Source organism: Rhinopithecus bieti, unplaced genomic scaffold (genome assembly GCF_001698545.2).
Source record: "Rhinopithecus bieti isolate Rb0 unplaced genomic scaffold, ASM169854v2 scaffold_71999, whole genome shotgun sequence".
Classification (NCBI taxonomy): domain Eukaryota; kingdom Metazoa; phylum Chordata; class Mammalia; order Primates; family Cercopithecidae; genus Rhinopithecus; species Rhinopithecus bieti.
The window spans coordinates 537,576-560,024 of record NW_016826903.1 but is presented as its reverse complement, the minus strand read 5'-3'; the positions used below and the strand labels follow the sequence as shown (position 1 = coordinate 560,024).

General features: G+C 38.3%; 1 protein-coding gene across 1 annotated transcript in view; it reads left to right on the top strand.

The window, feature by feature from the left end:
• The first annotated feature begins 14,444 nt into the window (after positions 1 to 14,444).
• DEUP1 (deuterosome assembly protein 1) overlaps positions 14,445 to 22,449 on the top strand; it is a 101,473-nt gene continuing 93,468 nt past the window's right edge. Inside the window, 2 exon segments of the mRNA XM_017863699.1 lie at positions 14,445 to 14,604; positions 16,055 to 16,127. Of these exon segments, the coding sequence (XP_017719188.1) occupies positions 16,099 to 16,127 (29 nt within the window). The 5' untranslated portion in view covers positions 14,445 to 14,604; positions 16,055 to 16,098.

The following is a 22,449-nucleotide window of genomic DNA, read 5'->3' as shown; positions in this document are numbered from 1 at the left end:
TATTTATTTGACAATATTCCCCTCCATTTGCTCTGGTCTTTTTCTGGTATTGATATTATTCAAATGATGGACATGTAGACTTTATGTTTTCTCTGTTATTTTACATTTTCTTCTTGTTGTTGTTCTACATTTTTAAGACATTTTCTTAATCCTTTCCATAGAACATTTAAATTTTTGCTTCTTACAGCACATTTTAAAATGTCTTTATTTTGTTTTCCAAATGTTGACTTTTATAACTTTTGTGTGTGTGTCATGGATGTAATACCTTTTCTTATTTCCCTGATGATAATTACAGTTTTTTTTTTCTTCTACTTCCTACATGATTTGTTTTGTTCATGTTACCTTTTTCTTTGTTTGGTCCTTTCTGATGTTAAAAGTTTTTCCTAAATCTCTTGTCATTCTTATTTTGGCTCATATTAAGAAAGAAGCTAAGCCAGGTGCAGCGGCATGCACCTATAATCCTAGCCACTTGCCTGGCTGAGGTGGGAGGATCACTTGAGCCCAGGATCACTTGAGACTGAAGGAAACAGAGATAGTATCAGTGAGATCGTCATTTCTGAAATAATAGTTTTAAAAAATAACAACAATAAGGAGACAGAAGCCTTACAGTTGTGTGTGTGAGAGAGAATAGGGCTTATTAAAGACTGGGCTTCACCGAAGAATAATTGACTCCAATTTTATTGAAGGACTCCCCAACTGTCTACATTTTGTTTTGTTTCGTTTTGCTTTGCTTTGCTTTCCTTTCCTCTTGGGCTGATAAATTTTCCTTTTAGAGAAATCCACCAATCTCCTGCCTTTAAATATGACTGCCAGAATTATAAAGCTGAGCCATGGAAGAGATTGTTTAGAATAGAGACTTTCAGCTACTTTCTCTGTTTTTGGTATGGTATTCTTATTCTCCTCTCTACCTAATGCCCTAAGTCCAGAGTTCTCTGGCTTGACATCTCCAGAGAGTAATCCTCTAATTTTCTGCCAAGGTCAGAAAGAGAAAGTTGCCTGACTGGGGGTGGTGCTACAGATCTGGGAAATAAATCATGTCCTAAGCAGATTTGAAATCAATCCTCTTGTTTTCTTCTCTACTTGTGTCCCTTACATTCTGAAGTACCTGGTGCTCTCAGCTCCCAAGACTGTTTTTGGAAATCCCTGGCTTTCCTCCTCATGGGCTTCTATTTCAGCTTCTTCTGATCTACAAAGGCAATTTACATGCATCAGCTTTCCAGCAGTCAAAATTACATTGTTGCTGTCCTCTTTTATGTTCTCTCTCTCTCTATCTCTCTGTCTGTCTTTCTGTCTCTTAAATGTGTGTGTGCATGTGTGTGTGTACACACAGCCTTTACTGACATTGTAGTAGAGTTTCAGGAGGGAACAGTAGGTAAAGTATATTTTAGTCTGCCATGTTTCCATTTTAACCAGAAGTCCTTTGTTTTCTATTCTATCTTAAAATCTTGTCAACATTTACTCTGTGGTAAAGCAGATAGAGCTGAAGTTATGTTTTCGTAATTTACATGGCTGATTTTATCTACTTTGAACAAATTAGACCTTCAGTAGTAACAAACTTATTTTTTTCTTGGACACTTGATTATTATATTGAGATTTCTGGTGGATCATGCCCTCACGTCCATTCTTCTCCAATCTCAATTTAACATTTATAGCTGAGTAAGCATTCTCCCCTTGGTAAACACAATTGTTAATTGTGTAAGTTACACATGCTTGTTTTAGAAAGTTTTTAAAACATGGCAAAACACAAGTAGAAAGTTTAAAATGCATAAATTCTACCTCTTTTTAAAAGCAATATTTAAAACTCATTCTTCTCCTCTTATGTCTCACTAGGCTCATTCCAACTGCCTAACATATGGAAGAACTATCAACATTTTGGTCTGTAGGTTTCAAGAACTCTTTATGTTTTTACCCATATATGTAAGGTTAGATTGCTTTCTCCCAAAACAGAATCATGCTATGCATATAGATATAAAACTTGCTTTGCTTTTTTACATAATAATATATCAACGTTTTCTAGGTGAAAGGGGAGAAACTAACCCCCCTCTCCTGAGTGTGGACTGAACCAATGACTCACTTCTAATGGACAGAATGTGGCAGAAGTTATAGTGTGTGACTTCTGAGACTAGATCATAAAAGACATTGTGGCTCAATCCTTGCTTTCTCTCCCAGATCACTCACTCTTGGGGGAGCCAACTTCCATGTCATGAGAACATTCAAGCAGCTGTAAGGAAAGTCCAACATAGCAAGGAATGGAGGCTTCCTGTTAATAGCCAGTGAAGAACTGTGGTCCTTTGCCAATGTGTATGTGAGTGAGCCATCTTGGAAGTGGGTCCTTGGGCCTCCTTCAAGCCTACAGATGACTGTAGCCCTTACTGACATGTTGACTGTAATCTCATGAGAGACCCTGAGCCAAAACCACCCACATAAGCTGCTCCCTGATGCCTAACCCACAGAAACTGTGACATAATAAATGGTGTTACAAGCTACTGTGTTTTGGAGTAATTTGTTACACAGCAGAAAATAAAAATAACTGATACAGATTTGATACCCCAAAACAGGTGCTGTCATAATAAATACATAAAACTGTGGACATGGCTTTGGAACTGGATGTGGGCAAAAGCTGTAAAGGCTTTAAGGGAGAGTATTAGAAAAAGCCTAATGAAACCGTTAATAGAAGCCTGACGGCTATAGGAAGGCTAAGGGTAAAAGCTAAAAGAAAAGTAAGAATAAGCTTATTGGAACCTGAAGAAAAGTGATCCTTAGGATGTAGTGGCAGAAATTTTGCAATACTATCACTTGTGGTAATGTGGAAAGTAGAAAATGTACCTAATGAACTGAGTGATCTTCCTAAGGAGATAGCTGGGCAAAGTGCTGAATATTTCACCTGGTTTCTTCTTGAACCACTCAGTGAAACAACAGAGAGGAAGGAGATAAACTAAAAGAAGAATTGCTAAATGTGAGAAGCCATTACTTGATGGTTTTGAAAATCTTCACCATCCCTAGATGGCAAACAAACCTAAACAAACTTTATGTCATGGCTTCCCAGCAAAAATCCAATTCAGGGCACTGATGGAAAGATATGTTCCAGAGATGAAGATGAGAGTGTGGCTGCACAATACTTTGTTTACAATCTCAGAAAGATGTAAGATGGTGCCTCTGAGAACCACTCAGTGAAACAACAGAGCTTTGAACAAGCTTAAGGGTATTGTCCTTCCACAGTTCAGCAGAAGCCCAAAGTAGAGAAAAACTTTCCTTGAAAATGTTTTGGGGTATGACTTTTGTCTAATGAAGTGAGCTTGAATAAGGTTCGTAGGGGATTCAGAAAGTTTCTAAAAATAATGATATTGACAGAAATACCATCAGCTTAGACTGAAGGGAACAGAGATAAGACACAATGAAAGGAGGCATTTGAAATTCCAAAGTGTTCCTGAGAAAACTGCACAGCTCCAAAACAGTCTACCTTTCAAGGGGAAGGACAGATTAATCAGAGGAGGGAACCAATAAACCAGAAGGTACAGCCAAGAGCCATGGAGATCCATTCCTAGGAAGTTCTTTGAGTTAAAATCAAGAAACATTGAACATGTGCCTGGGTGGATTTCAGAATTGCTATGGACCAGTGATTGCTTTAGGCTTCCCATTTTTCCACTCTTTGAATAGGATTGTCTACAGTTATCTTACGCATGTTGGATGAGTATGCGGGTAACTTGTCTCTTAAACCCACAGGACTTGAGTTAAAAGGAACTGTACTCAAGGAGCTGCACTTAAAAAACAACACTAGAGAAGCTGCATTCACATTTAGGTCTGATTAAGATGGCAAATTTCTAGACTTTTAGCTGATGCTGTAAAAGATTAAGACTTGGCACTGGGAGTTGGTATGGAAAAGGGTGAATATATTTTCCATATATGAAGAATGTAAATAACTTGTAGCCAGAGGACAAAGAGGAATAGTTTTAAAATATGTCCATAGATTATTCAATATCTCTCCCCCCAAAAACTGAAGCCTAATTTGCCACCTCTTGAGCTTAGACTGGATTTGGGGATTCAGTGCTAATTAACAGAATGTTGTAGAAATGATATTGTGTGACTTCTAAGACTAGGTCATAAACGGTATTGCAGTTTTCTTTATTTTAATTAGTTTTAAACTACAAATAAAAATTATATATATTTACCGTGTACAACATGTTTTTAAATATGTATATATTGTAGAATGACTAAATTAAGCTAATTAACATATGCATTACCTCACATACTTATTATTTTTTTGTGGTGGCAGCATATATCTTTCTCTCTCTTACATGACTTTCTCTGCAAGAAGTCAGTTGCCATGGCATAAGGATGCTCAGTTAGCCCTATGGAGAAATCCATGTTGTAAGGGAGTAAGGTCCTCTGCCAACAGACATGTGAGTGTAAATATAGGAATATATTATTCTGTTGCACTCCTCCTTCCCTTTTATGTGATTATAAACAACACTGAAGCAAACCTCTCTGTCTCTCTCTCTCTCCCTAAAGAGAAAACATATTATTATGTTTTCTGTAAGATATTATTTCTGTAAGATATTATTTCCCATGATATTATTTCTGTAAGATAAATTCTTAGAATTGCTGGCTATGCACATTTTAAATTTAGATAAATAATTTCAAATTACTCAAATATTGCCAAAAATAATGTAATAATTTACATACCTCCAAACAGTAGATGACAGTATGCCTATATCTTTGCCAATTTTAAATGTTACTAGTCTTTCTAATTTTTTGCAGTCCTATGAGAGAAAGTATCTTATAATTTTATTAATTTATATTATTTAACTACTGTTGACAGTGAACATCTTTTTGTATGTTCTTGGTTTGGAAAAAGTACTATAATTATTTAGATGGAATTCTCTTTGCATGCTCCTAACCCTTGATCTTTCTTCTACCACAATGCCCAGCATATGGTTAATGTTACATAAATATGCAGTTTTGAATAAATGAATGAGTGAATATATACATTTCAGACATGCAGAAAGTCTTCACTTAACCCCCTGGTTTTGACTTTCAATTGGGCAAAAATACTTTAGCAACCAATTAATGTAATTATCTTTTCACTTCCCCTTTATCACTGTTCAATATATACCATTCAAGTGTCTTCTGGGTAAGCTCTTTATTGTTACAACTTGCTCTGGCTAATTTGTTTCTAAAAGCATCCATATACTTTTTCTCTCTGAATATTTTTTAAAACAACGTAATAGTTATGTAATAAATAATAGTAATAATAGCAATAACAATAATGATGCTACATGATAGGTATGTTATATACATAACTGACCTAATTTAATCTTTACTACAGTCCTGTAAGTATTGCTATTCCCCACGATAGAAACGAGGGAACTAATTTTTGATTGGGGCAAGTAAACTAGCCATAGTCATTTAGGTAGTAAAAGGCAGATTTGGGATTCAAATTCTTGTTGTCTGAATGCAAAGTCCATATTCTTTCTACAATGCTCAGCTGGCTTTCTTAGAAATAAATCATTTGTAGAGTTGTTTTCTCATATTGTATGCTCAAAAAAAAAAAGGAAGATTCAAGAAAAGAAGAAAATTCACAATTTTAAAAGATGTACAATGAAACTAAATATTTTCCTGCCTGGAGGGCTTACTGCTATTGATTCCTTTTCAATCACTACTGGAATGAAAAGATTAACTAAGATGAAAGAACATTTTCCTTTCCTTCATGGTTTACAAACTTAATTCAGCTATCAATAGACAAATGACTGATACCTACTTAAAATGAGAAAATGCAATTGAAACATTTAATCATGAAAAGAGAACAAAAGGAAATGTGGTTTCTTCTCACAATGATTAGTCTCTATCATCTGAGGATTTACATCAAGTTGAGGAATTTCTCCCAGTCAGTTCAGAAATAGGACTGCATAGTAGATTTTAACACCACACTGTGATAATGAGACTGATGCCTTCTTTACAAAGCAATTTACACACTTTCAGAGATAATTTGAGTTTCTGGGTGTTGAGGTCACCGCAGACTGAAGATAGGTATACTTTTCAGGTGACATTCTGAAATGTTGCAATAGAATGATGTATATTTACTCTTTAGAGAAGATAACTCCCCTAAATTATCAAAAGTTGTTTTCTAACAAGGCTTATATAAAATCATTGCACGTCGAAGTGCAACCATATGGGGAATAAATGGTACTGTATGTGAGGACATTATGAACTAGGTTTCATGTGTAAGCAACTGAGACATGTCTAAGAGTTTTATAATCTTAGTCTGGGAAAAGGAAAAGAAAAAATTGTTGTTGTTATTTTCTACCGTATGTAGCAAGCTCATGTTCCTCAGATGTGTCCTAGAATAATGTTTTATAATAGGTATTACCACATATATTCAACAGCAGCAGCAACAATGCTAACATGCTTTATACCACAAACAAAAACAAAAAAGGCATCATGGTGGCAACATGATGAGTGGTCTTACAGCACAAACCTAAGTAATGAGGATACTGAGAGTCATTTTTCTCCAGTCTGCATGTTGTTCCACCTGATCATTGAAGGCTGACACTAAAATGGATAAAACATTGGTATCTCTCTAAAACAGGTGCCACAGTCTCAAGGTAATGACAGAATGTTTATTTATTAATATTTGTTTGAAGTATTTGCTCATATATTTCTAGCTCAGTTTTATTCAGCCAACTGCAATATTAACATTGTTTATAGGGTAACCAGAAAACATGACACTCAGAGATATACAGAAAGTAATTCTCAATTCATGGAAGTCATTACAGTAAAATTAAATACCAACAAAATAACAGTTGAATTTCCTAATACAAAATTCTTATTCTAAATGTATTTTAAAGACATGTTCTCTTATTTTTATAAGTGGCTATGTTGTATTCTTTAATTTTTCTCTAACATCACTATTTATAACAAATGGAATCGGATCTTGAATCATGATTTAACTCATTCATAATTTTCCCCTTTTTGTTTCCAAAAATAAAGAGCTGAGGAAACTTAAAAGATGTTTATAGATAATGAAATATTTTTTTAAAATTAAATAATGTAAAAAGGACTTCCATTTCTGGTAGCATGTTTGATTAGATACTCGGAACAATCTAACTGAAACAAGTAAAACATTGTAAAAATGTAAATATCTTACTGAGTTGGAGTGAAATAATAGAATCAATAGATTTCATAACCTAAGTTATGTGAGAAGTGAGAAGAAGAACCCCCACAAGGGAGTGAATGCTAAAAGAAACTTTTGCTCTGAGTGTTTCTGCTTACACTATGGTGGCTACATGCAGAAGGATAATAATAGGGCATAGGGCCCAAGACCAGCCCAGGTGAGGATTCCAACAAACTTCTGCATAAAACTGGGATTACAAAAGGTTACCTTCACTATAAAAGTAAATAAGATCAGGCACAGTGGCTCACACCTGTAATCCCAAAACTTTGGGAGGCTGAGGCAGAATGATTCACTTGAACTCAGGACTTCAAGACCAGCCTGGTCATCACAGAGAGACCTGCCTCAACAGAAAAGAAACAAAATCAGCTGAGCATGGTGGCATATGCCTGTGGTCTCAGCTACTCAGGAGGCCGAGGTGGGAGGATTGCCTGAGCCCAGGAGGTCAAGACTGCAGTGAGCTGAGATCATGCCACTGTACTCCAACCTGGGCAATAGACCAAGACCCTGTCTCAAAAAAAAGTAAATGAGGCACAAGTAGTGAACCTTAGTGCACGCAAATTTAAAAAAATATTCAGGAGGCTGGGAGATCCCAAAAGAGAATAGAGAATGTGACAAAACATCCTCATTGTGTTATAGATTTGTAAAACAACCTCACTAAAAGAGGAATATGGAGAAGGTACTGATTTAAGTAACTTTGGAAATGAGTCCAATCTATTGAGGCTAAAGGCAAAATTTACTATATATATGCACTGTACTTTAATTGATAATGTCCTCTTCCATATGGGACAGGTTAACAATTCTGATACTGTTATACACCTATACTGCAGTTGTGCAGTTAAGTAAATGGGTGGCGGATGATGGGAAGCCACTTTTTTACTATTGGAGCAGGAATTTACAGGTAAGTAAGGGGAAGAAGCTAGAATGATCTGTGTAACAGAGTTGGAGATAACAGTGTGAACTCATGTTTAGCTTATATAAACTCATGTTAGTTTAGATATAAATGGCTGCATATAGAAATACTTATAGTTATTTGTACATACAAGGGTCAGTATTACATAAATATGTTTCCTTGTTCTGTCAGCTGAGAGGGTTTAGGAACAAGAACAATCAAGCAGCAAGGAGCATTCCTAGTGCCCAGATACTGGTTTCTAATTCATTGTTAATAAGTGCTCCCTGAAGAAAGAGCTGATTGCTGGAGCAGGAAATACACATATACAAGATGAGACTGGGACATCTTATAATGATAGAAAGTAATGAAGTTCTCAAAAACAAAAATTCCACAGTGATGAGAGTATGTCAAAGGAACATAGGAGCCAACTGGAAGAGCTCCCAATGACCACAGCTGGAATAATTTGAGAAACTAATTTTTTTTATTTTCTCAAGCAAAGTACCTTTGGATTATAATTCAAAGTATACAATAAATATCCATGAGTCCATACTGATATAAATAAATGGGGGGGATAGACAAATCTTCCATGCAGAATTCCAAATAGTTGATATATATACTTTACCCTTTGGAAGGCAGAGCATAACTCTCTACTCCTGAAGTGTGTGCTGCACAAAATGACTTCCATTCAAAAAGTACAGTATGGAAGTGAGGGAAAGAGTAACTTTACAGTGGAGAGAACAGACAAACACCATCTCAACCCGATGATCAAGGTCAACATCAACAGTCATAATAAATCAAGTTGATAGTATGTGATACAATGTGATGAAAATGGCAGTTAATTTCTGTGAGTTTCCTTCCAATCTAATCATGAGAAAAACTGCAGACAAATTTCAATTAAGGGACATTCCATAAAATACCTAACCAGCACTCTTCAAAACTGACAAGATCATTAAAAAACTCTTGGAAACTGTCATAGCCAAAATGTGCCTAAGGAGACATGACCACTATTTAGTGTGGTGTCCTGGAACTGAAAGGACATTAGGTAAAATCCAAGAAAATCTGAATAAAGTATGGATTCTGGTTAATATTATCAGTATCAGTTTATTAATTGTAACAAATAGACCAGACTAATGTAAGATGTTAATAATAGAGGCTACTGGATGTGGGGTAGATGGGAGCCCTCTGTACTATGCTAATAATTTTATATAAATCTAAAACTGTTCTAAAATAAAACCTGATTTTCTTTTAAAAGGCAGAAAATTGAACAGTAGAAAACATTCCTATTTTAACTTTGGCACTTGGTGAAGAAAACTAAGAAAAGGAAAAAAAAAGTTTTGGAAATTTGTATCATAAGCTGATTCTAACACTTATTTTTCATTCATCATATTACCTGTGTTGTCTAGAAAACCTCCTGTAAAAAAATTAATGTAAAGCAGTTTGGAGCTTGTCACAACCCCAGACAATTCTCAAAAGAAAATTCAAAATCAAAAGATTCAGCCTCCATCCTGGCCTCAAAGATGTCCCAGAAATACAGCTCCCCCTCAAAAGTATCTCATAGTCAAAAATTATAAACCCACACAAGAAAACAAGGCAACATGGGTAAGAGCTAGCAGTAATCGATCCAAAATATTTTAGAGACTGGGATCATAATATGCAAAATAAAATAGAAAATTATTATTAATATGCTTTAAAAGTTGAAACAAAAAATAAAATAGAAGCTTGAACATTTTGGCAAAGAAATGGAAATTATATAAGATGACAGAGATTACCTGCGAAATCAACAAATTAATTTTTTAAAATTTCAAATTCAACAAATACTTTTTGAGTTCTCCCTATGTGCTAGGGCATGTATTAAATACTTGCACATATATTATCCATTTTTACTTTCATAACAACAAATAATTCTGTTAATAAGTACCAAAGTTAAAAAACCTTCATACTAAAATATTTCATTATTTTTATTTTCTCTACAATCTGGATACTTTCTTCTGTTCTGTTTTCCAGTTCACAAGTTATCCTGTCACCTGTACCAAATCTATCATGATTCATATCTGTTATGTTCTTATTTTTGGTTATTAGTAATTTTTTCCTAGTTTTGGAATTTCTATTTTCTTTTGTTCTGGCCTTTGTATTTGAGAAGTTATTTTAGGAAATTTCTGCTTGCTTCTTCCAGGTACGACCCTATTCTGAGTTCAAAAATGGAGGTTGTCCCAAATTACAGATGATTGCAAGCTGCCTGTGAGTCAGTAGGAGTACTGATTTACTTCCGCTTCACCATTTTCATGAGGGCAAAGTCCTCTGAAGCCCCAGCTTTAAGACAGGGGGTGTTTATTTATTTATTGAGCCCAGGCTTTGTCTTCTGCCCCTTTTTTTCACAAAACTATCAAACGGCTGCTAAGTTTTGCAGCTGTTTCTTCCAGAGCAACAAATGCTTTCAAAAGCAGCCTTAAGTGCTGGGCTCACTTCTCTAGGTTCATGTCTTTTCCTTGATTTTGACCTAGTAATTTCTCACTATCATATTAGCTAGTGACCTGAAAGGTTTCTGCAGAGTTGAGCTTAGAGAAGAAGTTGACCCAAGTGAAAAGAGGCCATTAAGCAGGCAGGCCCAACTTTCCTCTCTGGTTACAAATTTGTTTTCCCATTAGGACCCTTTCACTTCAACATTGTCCTAGCCATGACTGGCTCCAGGAAATAAGTATTACATCTTTAAAACTTTAGCTCACGACTATACAAAAATCTTTCTCCTTTAGTTCCCTTTAATATCCGAAAGAGGATGACATTTTCAAAACCACAGTGTCGAAACACTAAAGTCCACAAAAAGTAAAAGTAGAGAATTTAAAAAATCATGATAGCCATTTTTCAAAGAATTTGGCTTTGTTTTCTGATCCTGAAGTGAAAGCTGGTGCTTCTAAATTCCCATCAGGAGGAGAAGCAGCCCTGATAGTGATGACTGACAGGCCTAGCAGGCATGACACAATGAAAGGCCTCATGCTGCCTGGTTAAGGGCTCAAATTTATGCCTTTCTCTTCAGATGTCTAATGCCTATCCCAGCCCAGAGTAGGTTGGTAAGGAAGCTGAGGCAGGACACTTTCAAAATCTCTCTCAAATCACACCCAAATAATTAAGAATCTCTCTCTTTGCATGGCCCTTCACACTTTAATGAAGGGCTTTAGGACATTGACCAAGCACCCATGTTCTCCAGCTTCCCTGTCCAGCATAATAGCCACCAGTCATGTGTGACTATGAAGCACCTACATGTGGCCAGAATGAACTGATTGAGCTTTAAGTAAAAACTATGCACCAGATTTTGAAGACTTAGTATGAATAAATATATAAAATATCTCCATAATTTTTATATTGACTAGGTGTTAAAATGATATTTTAGATATATTAGATGAAATATATTTCATCTGTTTTTTACTTTTTAAAATTTGACTACTAGAATATTTAAAATTATACAAGTGACTTGCATTATATTTCCATTGGACAGTGCTGCTCTAGGAGATCTTAGTTCTAAATAGTGAATCTCTTCCTGCTGAATGGTTATTTTCTCAACTAGAATGTGTATTAAGCATCTCCAGAAAATTCCTTTGAAAATGTTTGCCATTAACTACCAATGAAACTAATCAAATAATTATAACTCTTTGGATCTGAGTTTCTTCACATCCAAAATGAAGAGGTTAGACCAGCAGTCCCCAACCTTTTTGGCATCAAGGGGTATGGTTTCAGGATGACACTGTTCCATGCCAGATCATCAGGCATTAGATTCTCATAAGGAGTGCACAACCTAGATCCCTGGCATGTGCAGTTCACAATAGGATTCATGCTTCTATGAGAATCTAATGCTGCCACTGATCCGACAGGAGGTGAAGCTCAGGCCGTAATGCTTGCCTGCTGCTCACCTCCTGCTGTGTGGCCAGGTTCCTAACAGGCCACTGACCAGTACTGGTATGCAGCCCAGGGGTTGGGGACCCCTGGGTTAGACTGTATCTCCTCTATAGTTTCTTCAGTTCTATGATTATTTCATTATAATTGTTTTTAAAAAATTTTTTAAGTATGTTCAAGGCATAAGGATATACTTAGTTTTAAAATTATGATGTATATATGTAATTTTAAACTTTTTTAAATATAAAATAATATTTCCTTGTTGATATATAGACAGACACGAAGTTATTTTATATAGCCATGCATATGTTAAAGTTGCACATTCATTTACTATATTGCTATTATAAATTTTCCCATGAAATGATTTTGTTATGAAGGTTTTTAAATTTTAAAGGTTTAGCCTATTGTTTCATTATTTATTCCCTATAATTGCTCCCTTAGCTTTTCTTCCATAGGTCATCCTTATTCTTCATCTATTGATGCCCCCTATATTCTCCTTTGACCATTTCTGGTTACATTTTATCTTATCCTTACTTTGCCATGTCCTCCGATTTTCTTTCATGACTGAGCTCTCTTGTCACTTCTCACTAACCCTGTTTAGGAAGATTTCCACCCTGGCCACACTCTTCCTATCCTTTAGACTGGGGCTTTCCTGGTCTCATCCCTTTCAAAACAAACTTACCTGAAAATATCTAATAATAAGGACATTTCAAGGTGAATTCAGGTCTTTACTGTCACTTCTTACTAGCAGGGTAGGGGACAGGTATTTGCATTTTAAATCTTAACTCTCGTCCTGAAATGAAAACCTTTATTTGTATTAAATTGAATGGGATGTTCCTATTCTATATTTAAATTTTCCTAAAATCCATTATAGTATGTGTCTTCTCACACGTTTTTGCAAGCATTCCCCTGCACCTATTCTTCCATGTGAAAACATGAAACCTACAGTTTGCTAAGGAAGATCCTGACTGCTAAAGAAACCAACTCAACCTTAATGTTTGGAGAACACTGGATTTGGAGTAAGATGATCTACGTTTATATCTTGATGTATCATCCATTTCAAGTGCAAATAGATGGACAAATCCATGGACATATCCTTCATTCTCTCTAAGCCTGGGTTTCCTAATCTTCTGAAAGGAGCTATAAATAACACCTGATACACTTGCTGAGTGTATTTCTGAGCCTCTAAAGAAATAATGAACATGGAAGTACTTACCAATGTTACATAGCCTTAGTGATCTTGGGCATCCTGAGATTTCATTAAATTTCATTCCTAGTTCCATTTTCCCTTCCTTGGGTTAGAAAAAAATACATTGACCCATTCAATTCAGACAAGAATAAAGAATATACCTAAGAGTTTTCAGAATAATGAAAAGTTTCAAGTTAAGATAACACAGTCACCCTCTTCATGCAAACATGAGAGCTATGAAACACTTATTAGAACTAATATCCCAAGTGATTATATACAATTCATCTATGAAGCTCAATTTGTCAAGAAACAGCATAATGGTTTTATAAAATTCAGTTGGAACCTGGATGGAGGGATGTGGATGCGCATTAAATTCATGGAATATTAAAGTCGCAAATTAGCGTTAAAGTGATGAAAGTAAAGTGCAAATAAAAGACTTTAAGAATTAAGTAGTCGCCTCCATGTATTAGGAAGGAATTCTTTGGTTAAAATAAATCAAACACAAAATTCAAGTGCTTAAAACAAATCACTCGAGGTGTCAGTTGGAAAATATATATTCTTTCCTATTATTTCCTCTATGAAACGAAGAGAGACAGAAATTCTGTCATCAATGACTCTTGGAATTTGGTGGAAAAAGGAAAGAATCCGGAGTCAGTCCCATTGAGTTTCGTTCCAGCTTCTCTCAGAAGCTATTCCCTTCTCCCTGAAGGGAGGCAGCACTGTCCGCTCGCCTGACTAGCAGTTTTTTTAAGGACCCATCGCGCTTGGAAAGCCAGGTACAAGCAGATGCTGTTAATCACCACAGGAATCGGGCTGAGCGATGAAATCCAGCTCCTCCCAGCCGGAAGACACTAGGGTGCACGGAGAGAAAAGCAGTTCTCTTTACCCCAAGTTTATTTCTTTTTCATACCACTTCAAATTTGAGTAAGAGGAAAGAGGGCCAAGGGGATTTAAGGAACCTGGATGATGAACTCCCCAGCTGTTTACAGTTCCTTCGTGATCTCTTTGGTTCATTCATTCAATCAGTATTTCCGGGCTGCAGCTTGGGTGCCGGGCCCTGGGGTAAGGCAGTGGGACTACAAAGAGGATAGGACCCAGAATAGAGGGGGCACTGGACGCATAACTGCGGGATAGCGAGGTCGTGCTCGCGCGGGGCGAGGTTGAAGGCAGCCGAGGAACCCCCACAGGGCAGCGTCTACCGCCGCTGCAGCCGCCGCCGCCGCGCCCATCCCCCATTCCGACGGCCACGAGTTCGGGCCGCGACGTCCCCATGGCAACAAGCGGCGGCGCTGAGCGCTGGGAGGGAGAGGCCCAACTGCCTGGTTGGTCGCGCGGCGGGAGGGCCCAGGCGGCGGGAGCGCAGAGGCGGGTGGCGAGGCCCCTTGGGGCGGGCCTGGCCAGGCGGGAGGTGACCTACGCGGTCCTGCGCCCCCGGCCGCAGACCTCTCGGGCGAGCGCCGCGCAGCGCAGGTAATGGCTCTTGGCCTTCCCGGCCCCGCCTCGCCCCGACCCTCACCCAAAGGCCAGGCTGTCCCCCGGGCTGGCGCGGGTCCTTGAGCGGGACAGGGGAACCCCAAAAGGGTGGCCGCTCTGCGGAAAGCTGGGCTTGAACCGATCGCGGTCCTGGAGGGGCGCGTGGCGCGGGGACAGAGGCTGGGAGGGGGGCCCACCCATACATATCCAGAGCAGAGCTGCGCCGTAAGTTAGAAGGCCTGGGCTTTAGTCCTGTGGCCTTTGGCAAGCCACTTAGCTTGTTTGTGCCTCAGTTTCCCTGGCGTTTAAGTGAGAGATTTGAAAATCTACAAAACCATTTATAGGTCTGCGCGTTCTGGTCAAGTTTTCCTTCACCATCCCTTACTCCTCTCTGCTCTGTCCCACACATAGTTCCAGGGTCTCTCCTAAACTCTTCGAGTTGGAAGTGATGTGAGCTGGAATCTTCCTGCTCTTTCTACCTTCTTGAATGCTCTTTGACTTTTCAGTGATTTGGAGGAGTTGAAGTCCTTTTCAATACTTTCTCCAGTTATCGTCATAGATTATTTTTTAACTAAAATTTTATTACTGAGAAAAACTGTTTTTTTTTTTTTACTTTAGGCAAATACTAACGTCCCTATTTTGTCAAGAGGTGAGCTAGTGCCCATAGAGCCATTGAAGAATTTCAAGATTTCTTTTTAAAGGCATTCGTAGCCTTTTTGTCTTAAATCTCATAGTTATATTCATCCTAACAAAACCCAGAGAGGGCCAAAGAAAGAATGTACTCAAATAAAGGCACACCTTTATTGGATCCACAAGAATAGAAAGTTTGAGAACATCTGGCTAGAATTTCTCTTTTAATGGGAATTCTGTTTTACTCATTCTCATGTACTGAGCCCTTTGCACACAACATAGTACCAAGCTATTATTCAATAAGTAGTAAATGGATGCTCATTTTAGTCAGTACCTCATATTTCAATTCATCACTAAGTCAATATCATAAACGCATAGGGGTCGCTAAACAAAAAACTCAAGTTTGGGAGGCCAAGGTGGGCAGATCACGAGGTCAGGAGTCCGAGACCAGCCTGATCAACATGCTGAAACCCCGTCCCTACTAAAAATACAAAACTTAGCCGGGCCTGGTGGCAATTGCCTGTCCCAGCTACTCAGGAGGCTGAGGCAGGAGAATCGCTAGAACCCGGGAGGCAGAGGTTGCAGTGAGCTGAGAACGTGCCACTGCACTCCAGCCTAGGTGACAGAGCGAGACTCCATCTCAAAAAACAAACAAAAAACCAAAACAGAAAACTCAAGTTTCTATATTTTGTAGGATCAAGAGCTACTACACAGAAAAACTCATACTAAATGGTTTTTGCCAGTAGCTAAATTTTCCTGTTTTATAGGTTAATGAATGTAAACATTTTAGGAATTTGGATCATTTTCCCCCTAACAGATTAAAAATCAAGAAATATAAACCAGATGTAGCAGTTTCTTGACATGGAGAACCAAGCCCATAATACAATGGGGTAAGTGCTGAGAAATTTCTGTTTTATAAGTATGTACTTAACTATGCCAAAAACTTCCTGAGAACACATGAATTTTGAAATTTACTATTAAGAGAAGGATATGCCAATTATGTTTGGTGAGGCGGATGAAAGGAAATATCAAGTGACTGTAATTAAGGATTATAATGCGAGAGTTTCTGATTTTGACACTACAGATCTGCACTCAAAAAATCACTGTTTTCCAACTCTTAGTGACTGTCCAATATCTAAGGGTGATGGATGCTGAGGCAGGCTTCATGTGCTCCTCTATTACCACAATGCAACCCCTCTTTGACAGCTTGCTCCTTTTTTGCTGCATTGAGTATCTCAAGTTTCCCTCTACTCTTGCCCCTTAAGGCTGATCTCAACACTTAAACATAGGCTGAGAATAGATCCAACTCCGTAAAAACATCATCAAGAACTAGATATTTTACCAGAAGTTTCACGAAGAGATAAAAATAAAATTTGTATAGCATTTGTCATTGTAGAAAATCAAATTCCTGTTTACAAATATCTGTCCTAACTCTTTACCTGCTACCAGCATCACAGAGTTTTCTCTTCCAATCACTAGCCAACTGACCACTGGCTGAACACAGAGTTTGGGGAATGAGGGGGTGAAGGGGTAGTTGTATAGTGCCTAATCCTGATTGCAGCTGACTTTGGCACTAGTCACACCACTTCAGTTGTCTCACTTTCAGAAATTCTGCCCAGACCATAACTTTGATGTCAGGCTGAAAGAAAGCTGCACAAGTTTAAATAATAATCATAGCTATCACTTTTTAGCTGCTACTGCATACTCCTTCTTACAACAGCCCTGCTAGGTATTATTCTCATTTTACAACTAAGAAAAGTAAATATATTAGAGTACAGTCTAAGCTCTTATAACAAAGAGACTCCAAAAACAGCAGCTTAAGTAAGATTGAAGATTATTTCTGTTTCATATACTTGTCACAGGTGCTATGCTCGCCCAAGATATGCAGACCAGGATTGGTTTGGCAACTCTGCCATCTTCACTAACGATTTCTATCTCTAGGACCAAAGTGGTTGTTTCAGCTCCTATCATCATAAGTGTGCTCTGTCATCATGACTGTACTCCTTCCATAGGGAAGGAGAAGGGAAAGAGGAGAGAGTAAGACATTTTCATTTAGGAGTATAACATGGAAATGGCAGGTCTCACTTCTGTTCGTTTTCCATTGGCCAGAACTTAATCCCAGAGTTACAACTAACAGCAAGAAAGGTTGGGAAATATGGTCTGTAACTAGGCAACCATATGACCAGATGAAGCTTAGAAGTTCTAGAACAAAGGAGGAAGAATGGATATTGGTGAAAAACTAGCATCCTCTACCACATTGAGCCTCAGAAAGGTAGAAGGACAAAAAAAGCAGGAGCTCATCCTAGAATATACACCAGGTTAGTAAAGAAAGTAGGATTTGAATTCAGGTATGCCTGGCTCCAATCCCTGTGTTCCTTTCTGCGTTGGAAATGGGTGGCAATGAGATGCAGGGAGCAGCCTGCCTGGTATCCATAGCAGAGCCAAGTTAGGATTCTGGGTTAAGTATGTGTTGGGTCTGTGGTGTGATGATAGCACTAAGAGCTAAGATGCAGATTGAAGATGTTGAACCTAAGGTTGGGTACCAGCTATCACTTCACTCCTGCAAATCCAAGGCCATGGAGTCATTTAAGAAACAGACCTTGTCCTTAAAGAACTTAGAATTTAGTAAGGAACAGTAGAACTTGTTTGGGTATGGTGTGATTACAACCCCCCAAGTTAATGAGAGTTATCAGAGGTTTTCGTGAGGTACTGTTCCACTGATCACAGTAGACATGGGGCCAGACACTGCCTACCATGGTCTCCAAAGCATGGAGACCCCAGGTTGGCACTGCCTCAGTCCCACATGCTATTGAGAAGTATGTATAAATCCAGATCATGAATACAATAAAACTTCATCATCAGGGGCTTGTTATGTAGCTTATTAAACCATGTCACCTACATATACAGTAATGTTTTGTGGAGCAGCCTACATTTAACAGATACTTATTTAGAGTCTACTGTGAGCTACTTACTGGTCTAGGCACCAGAAAGGTAGCAGTGAACAAAATAGACAACTGTTTCTCAAGGGGCTTATACTATAGTGGAAGAGACCGATAATAAACATAAAATTTGTATCATATGGTGATATGAAGAAAAATAAAGCAGTCTAAGGGTGGGAAAAGTAGAGAGTGTGAATGGAGTGGTCAAACAAAGATGGTTTGGTAAGACAGCATTCGGGCAGAGATTATATCTAGGGGAAAAGATTACACAGAGCAGGAGCAGAAAGTGGCAAGGCCTACAGTGGGAGCTTTCCCACAGAACATTTTCAGTGTGAGTGAATCAATATTCTCGGATATCATGGTTATAACCCGGTTTGATGTTAATTTATCCATGATTTCTCCCAATTATAGGTGTTTGTATTTGTGCCATAATAATCTAAACTCCTTGTAATTGAAACTCAATTTTACATTTGTTCTTTTTGTTTTTAAAGTGCGTTTCCAGAACATAATTATGGAATGAATAAGTGATCCCTTTTATTGGCCTTTTTAAGAAAACCTTCTCTAGATTTTGCTTTGTTTTTGTTTTCTTATTCATGAATTTCTACTTACCAGTTTGCCCTTTTATGGTTTATTTTATTTTGTTCCCATGGGTTGAAAAATTTGCTTCAGTTATTTTCATGATTTCTGGATTTCATTATTTCTTTAAATAATAAAAAGTATGTAACTTTCCTCCTGAGCACAACTATGCTGCCTGCCATAGGGTTAGTGTTCTCACCATCATTTTCTAAATAATCTGTCATTTCAAATTTGATATCTTCTTTGACTCAAGTGATATTTAGAAAATGTAATTTCAAGGGGCATTTAGTTATCTTTTTATTATTACTTTTTAATCTTTCTACTACCATAGTCATAGGATATGGACTATATGATTTTGACTCTGTCAGTTTCACTAAGATTATTCTTGTAGTCTATTGCAGGATCAACTTTTATTAATGTCCTTTGGGTATTTGAAAACACATGTACGTTCTCTTTTGGTTGAGTAAAAAGGCTAAAAAAGTTATATAATCAAACATTTTAATTGTTGTTATGTTTAACTTGTGTTTTTCAAGTACAGTTACATTAATTTTTGTTTATTTGATCTGTCAAATTCTAAGGAAGATCTTCACTATAATTGTAGTTTGTCTAATCCTTCTTGTATTACTAACAATTTTTGGTTTACATATTTCAGTGTTCTGTTGCTCGATGTGTCAAGATTTATGGGTATATCTTCTCAGCATATTATGTGATTAACATCATAAAATATAGCACAAGTATAAACTGATGTTTTCTGTTTTAATTCTACTTTGCCTGATATTAATATTACCATCCCTGCTTTCTTTTTAATATACTTTAATCAATAATATCTTTGTTCATTACCTTGTTTTCAACCTTTTTTATGTCATATCAAGTTTGTCTCCACATATAAATAGCATATGGTTAGATTAACAAATAGAGGCCAGGCGCAGTGGCTCACGCCTGTAATCCCAGCACTTTGGGAAGCCAAGGCAGGCAGATCCCCTGAGGTTGGGAGTTCAAGACCAGCCTGACGAACATGGAGAAACCCCATCTCTACTAAAAATACAAAATTAGCCTGGTGTGGTGGTGCATGCCTGTAATACCAGCCACTGAGGAGCTGAGGCAGGAGAATCATTTGAACTTGGGAGGCGGAAGTTGCGGTGAGCCGAGATTGTGCCATTACACTCCAGCCTGGGCAACGAGAGCAAAACTCCATCTCAAAACAAAAACAAAAACAAAAACAAAACCCAAAAAACAAATAGACAGGAAGCATGGCTGGGGAGACCTCAGGAAACTTACAATCATGGCAGAAGGCGAAGAGGAAGAAGGCACATTTCGTGTGGCCAGAGCGGGAGGGAGAGAGGGGGAGTTGCATCTCCTGAGAACTCACTATCACAAGAACAACAAGGGGGAAGTTTGCTCTCATGATTCAGTCACCTCTCACCAGGCCCCTCCTCCAACACTGGGGATTACAAGTCGACAAGAGATTTGGTTAGGGACACAGAGCCAAACCATGTCAGTGGGCTTACTGACAGTGGTCTTTACTCCATAGTCATCAGACTAGGCAGTTTCCTTGCAGGACCCCAGGTCACTCTCTTTCAGTCTTTTGTCTCAGGCTAATCAGATTCCAGAGTATTCTAATTTCTTACATGGAGAGTATACCAGCATTCTGGGAGCTGAAAAGGAGGAGGGGCCTGAATTCAGACTTACATTGTTGACCTTAACCCCCCAATTTCCAGTACGGTGGTCCTGGCATCTACTGTACCTGGTGTTCTCCAACCCCAGTCCAAAGCCTGTCTGTTTTAGCTTCTCCAGAGAATGTGCCTGGATTCTAATGCCAGTGAGGAGATCTAGGAGTCAACCCCTTCTTAGCTATTCCTCCTGTTTTCAGGCTGGCACTCACTTGCTACTTCCAGATGCATCTAGTTGGTTTGCTGCTTGGCTTTGTCCGCTGCTAGTTCCTGTTATTTCTATCCTTGTAGGTTTGACCTTCTAGGTTAAAAATATCCCTTTACTTTGTGTTAGTAGGATTTGGGGAGGGAACAAAACATGTGTGCATACATCTTCAATCAAATTATCATTTTTCTCTACTGAATCTTTTGCTGTACTTTTTATTCTGTGACTTTTATCTTAGCCATTGATCTCATTCATAGAATCTTGTCAAATGCTTCCTAAACATCTAGGTACTGCTATGTGATCCACCAGATTGTTCTTATCTGCTATGGAAGTCATTATTTTCAAAGAACCAAGGTAGATGAATATTAAATCATAACTTCTTGCATCTGATTCAAAAGGTCCTTTAAAACTATGCTCTTCTAAGTGTGCATCTTTCTTCACCGTTAAAGTGTTATTTCCCTCTGAGATATATTAATCATCTTTACTTTACTTACCAGGTTCTCGACTTTATGAGTCATAACTTCACTTATCAGGTTCTTGATGAGTTAAACACAGTTTTAATCACAGTTTGTAAAATAAAATTTGATTTTTCTGATGTAAGTCAATATATTGGTACCTTAATAAATTATAGTAACATATTATTTTGCACATTGAAAATTCTTTTTAAATTTGGTTAATTCCCTTGCTTTCTGGTTAGCCCAGACTATACCCCCTTACTTTCCCTCTCTTCATACTTTATTCACCTTCCTCCCATATACACATATATTTCTCCCCAGAGTAATCAAACTGGACAAGTTCTTCTAGTTTCTTGTATCTCTGAAGAAGAAACAAAGTACATCGGGTTTAAAATCCTGATATGTCAAACTTGAGGGTAGACTCTGAAATGTTAGCAGTGCTAAGTGACTGTAGGAATTAAATGCATGATTTTGAAAGGAAGGAAAGTTATTAGGAAGGAGAGGGAGGAAGGAAGGAAATAAGGAAAGAAAGGGAAGATTTCTACAAGAGACCTAATCAAGCTGCTAGTAAGTTTAAGGAAAGATGAAAAAGTACCACAGTGTAGGATAAATTTGCACATACTTTTTACAGGAAAATGTTTACAAAAGATTAGTTACAACTGGGGGCAGAGCAAGATGGCAGAATAGGAATAGCTCCAGTCTCCAGCTCCTAGCGCAAGCAACACAGAAGACGGGTGATTTCTGCACTTTCAACTGAGGTACTGGGTTCATCTCACTAGGGAGTGCCGGACAATCGGTGCTGGTCAGCTGCTGCAGCCCGACCAGGGAGAGCTGAAACAGGGCGATGTATCGCCTCACCTGGGAAGCACAAGGGGAAAGGGAATCCCTTTTCCTAGCCAGGGGAACTGAGACACACAACACCTGGAAAATCGGGTAACTCCCACCCCAATACTGCGCTTTACCAAGGGTCTTAGCAAATGGCACACCAGGAGATTATATCCCACACCTGGCTGGGAGCCACGCCCATGGAGCCTCCCTCATTGCTAGCACAGCAGTCTGCAATCTAAGGGCAAGGCAGCAGCAAGACTGGGGGAGGGGCGCCTGCCATTGCTGAGGCTTAAGTAGGTAAAGAAAGCCTCTGGGAAGCTCAAACTGGGTGGAGCCCACAGCAGCTCAAGGAGGCCTGCCTGTCTCTGTAAACTCCACCTCTGGGGACAGGGCACAGCTAAACAAACAAAAAAAAAGCAGCAGAAACCTCTGCAGACGCAAACGACCCTGTCTGACAGCTTTGAAGAGAGCAGTGGATCTCCCAACACGGAGGTTGAGATCTGAGAACGGACAGACTGCCTGCTCAAGTGGGTCCCTGA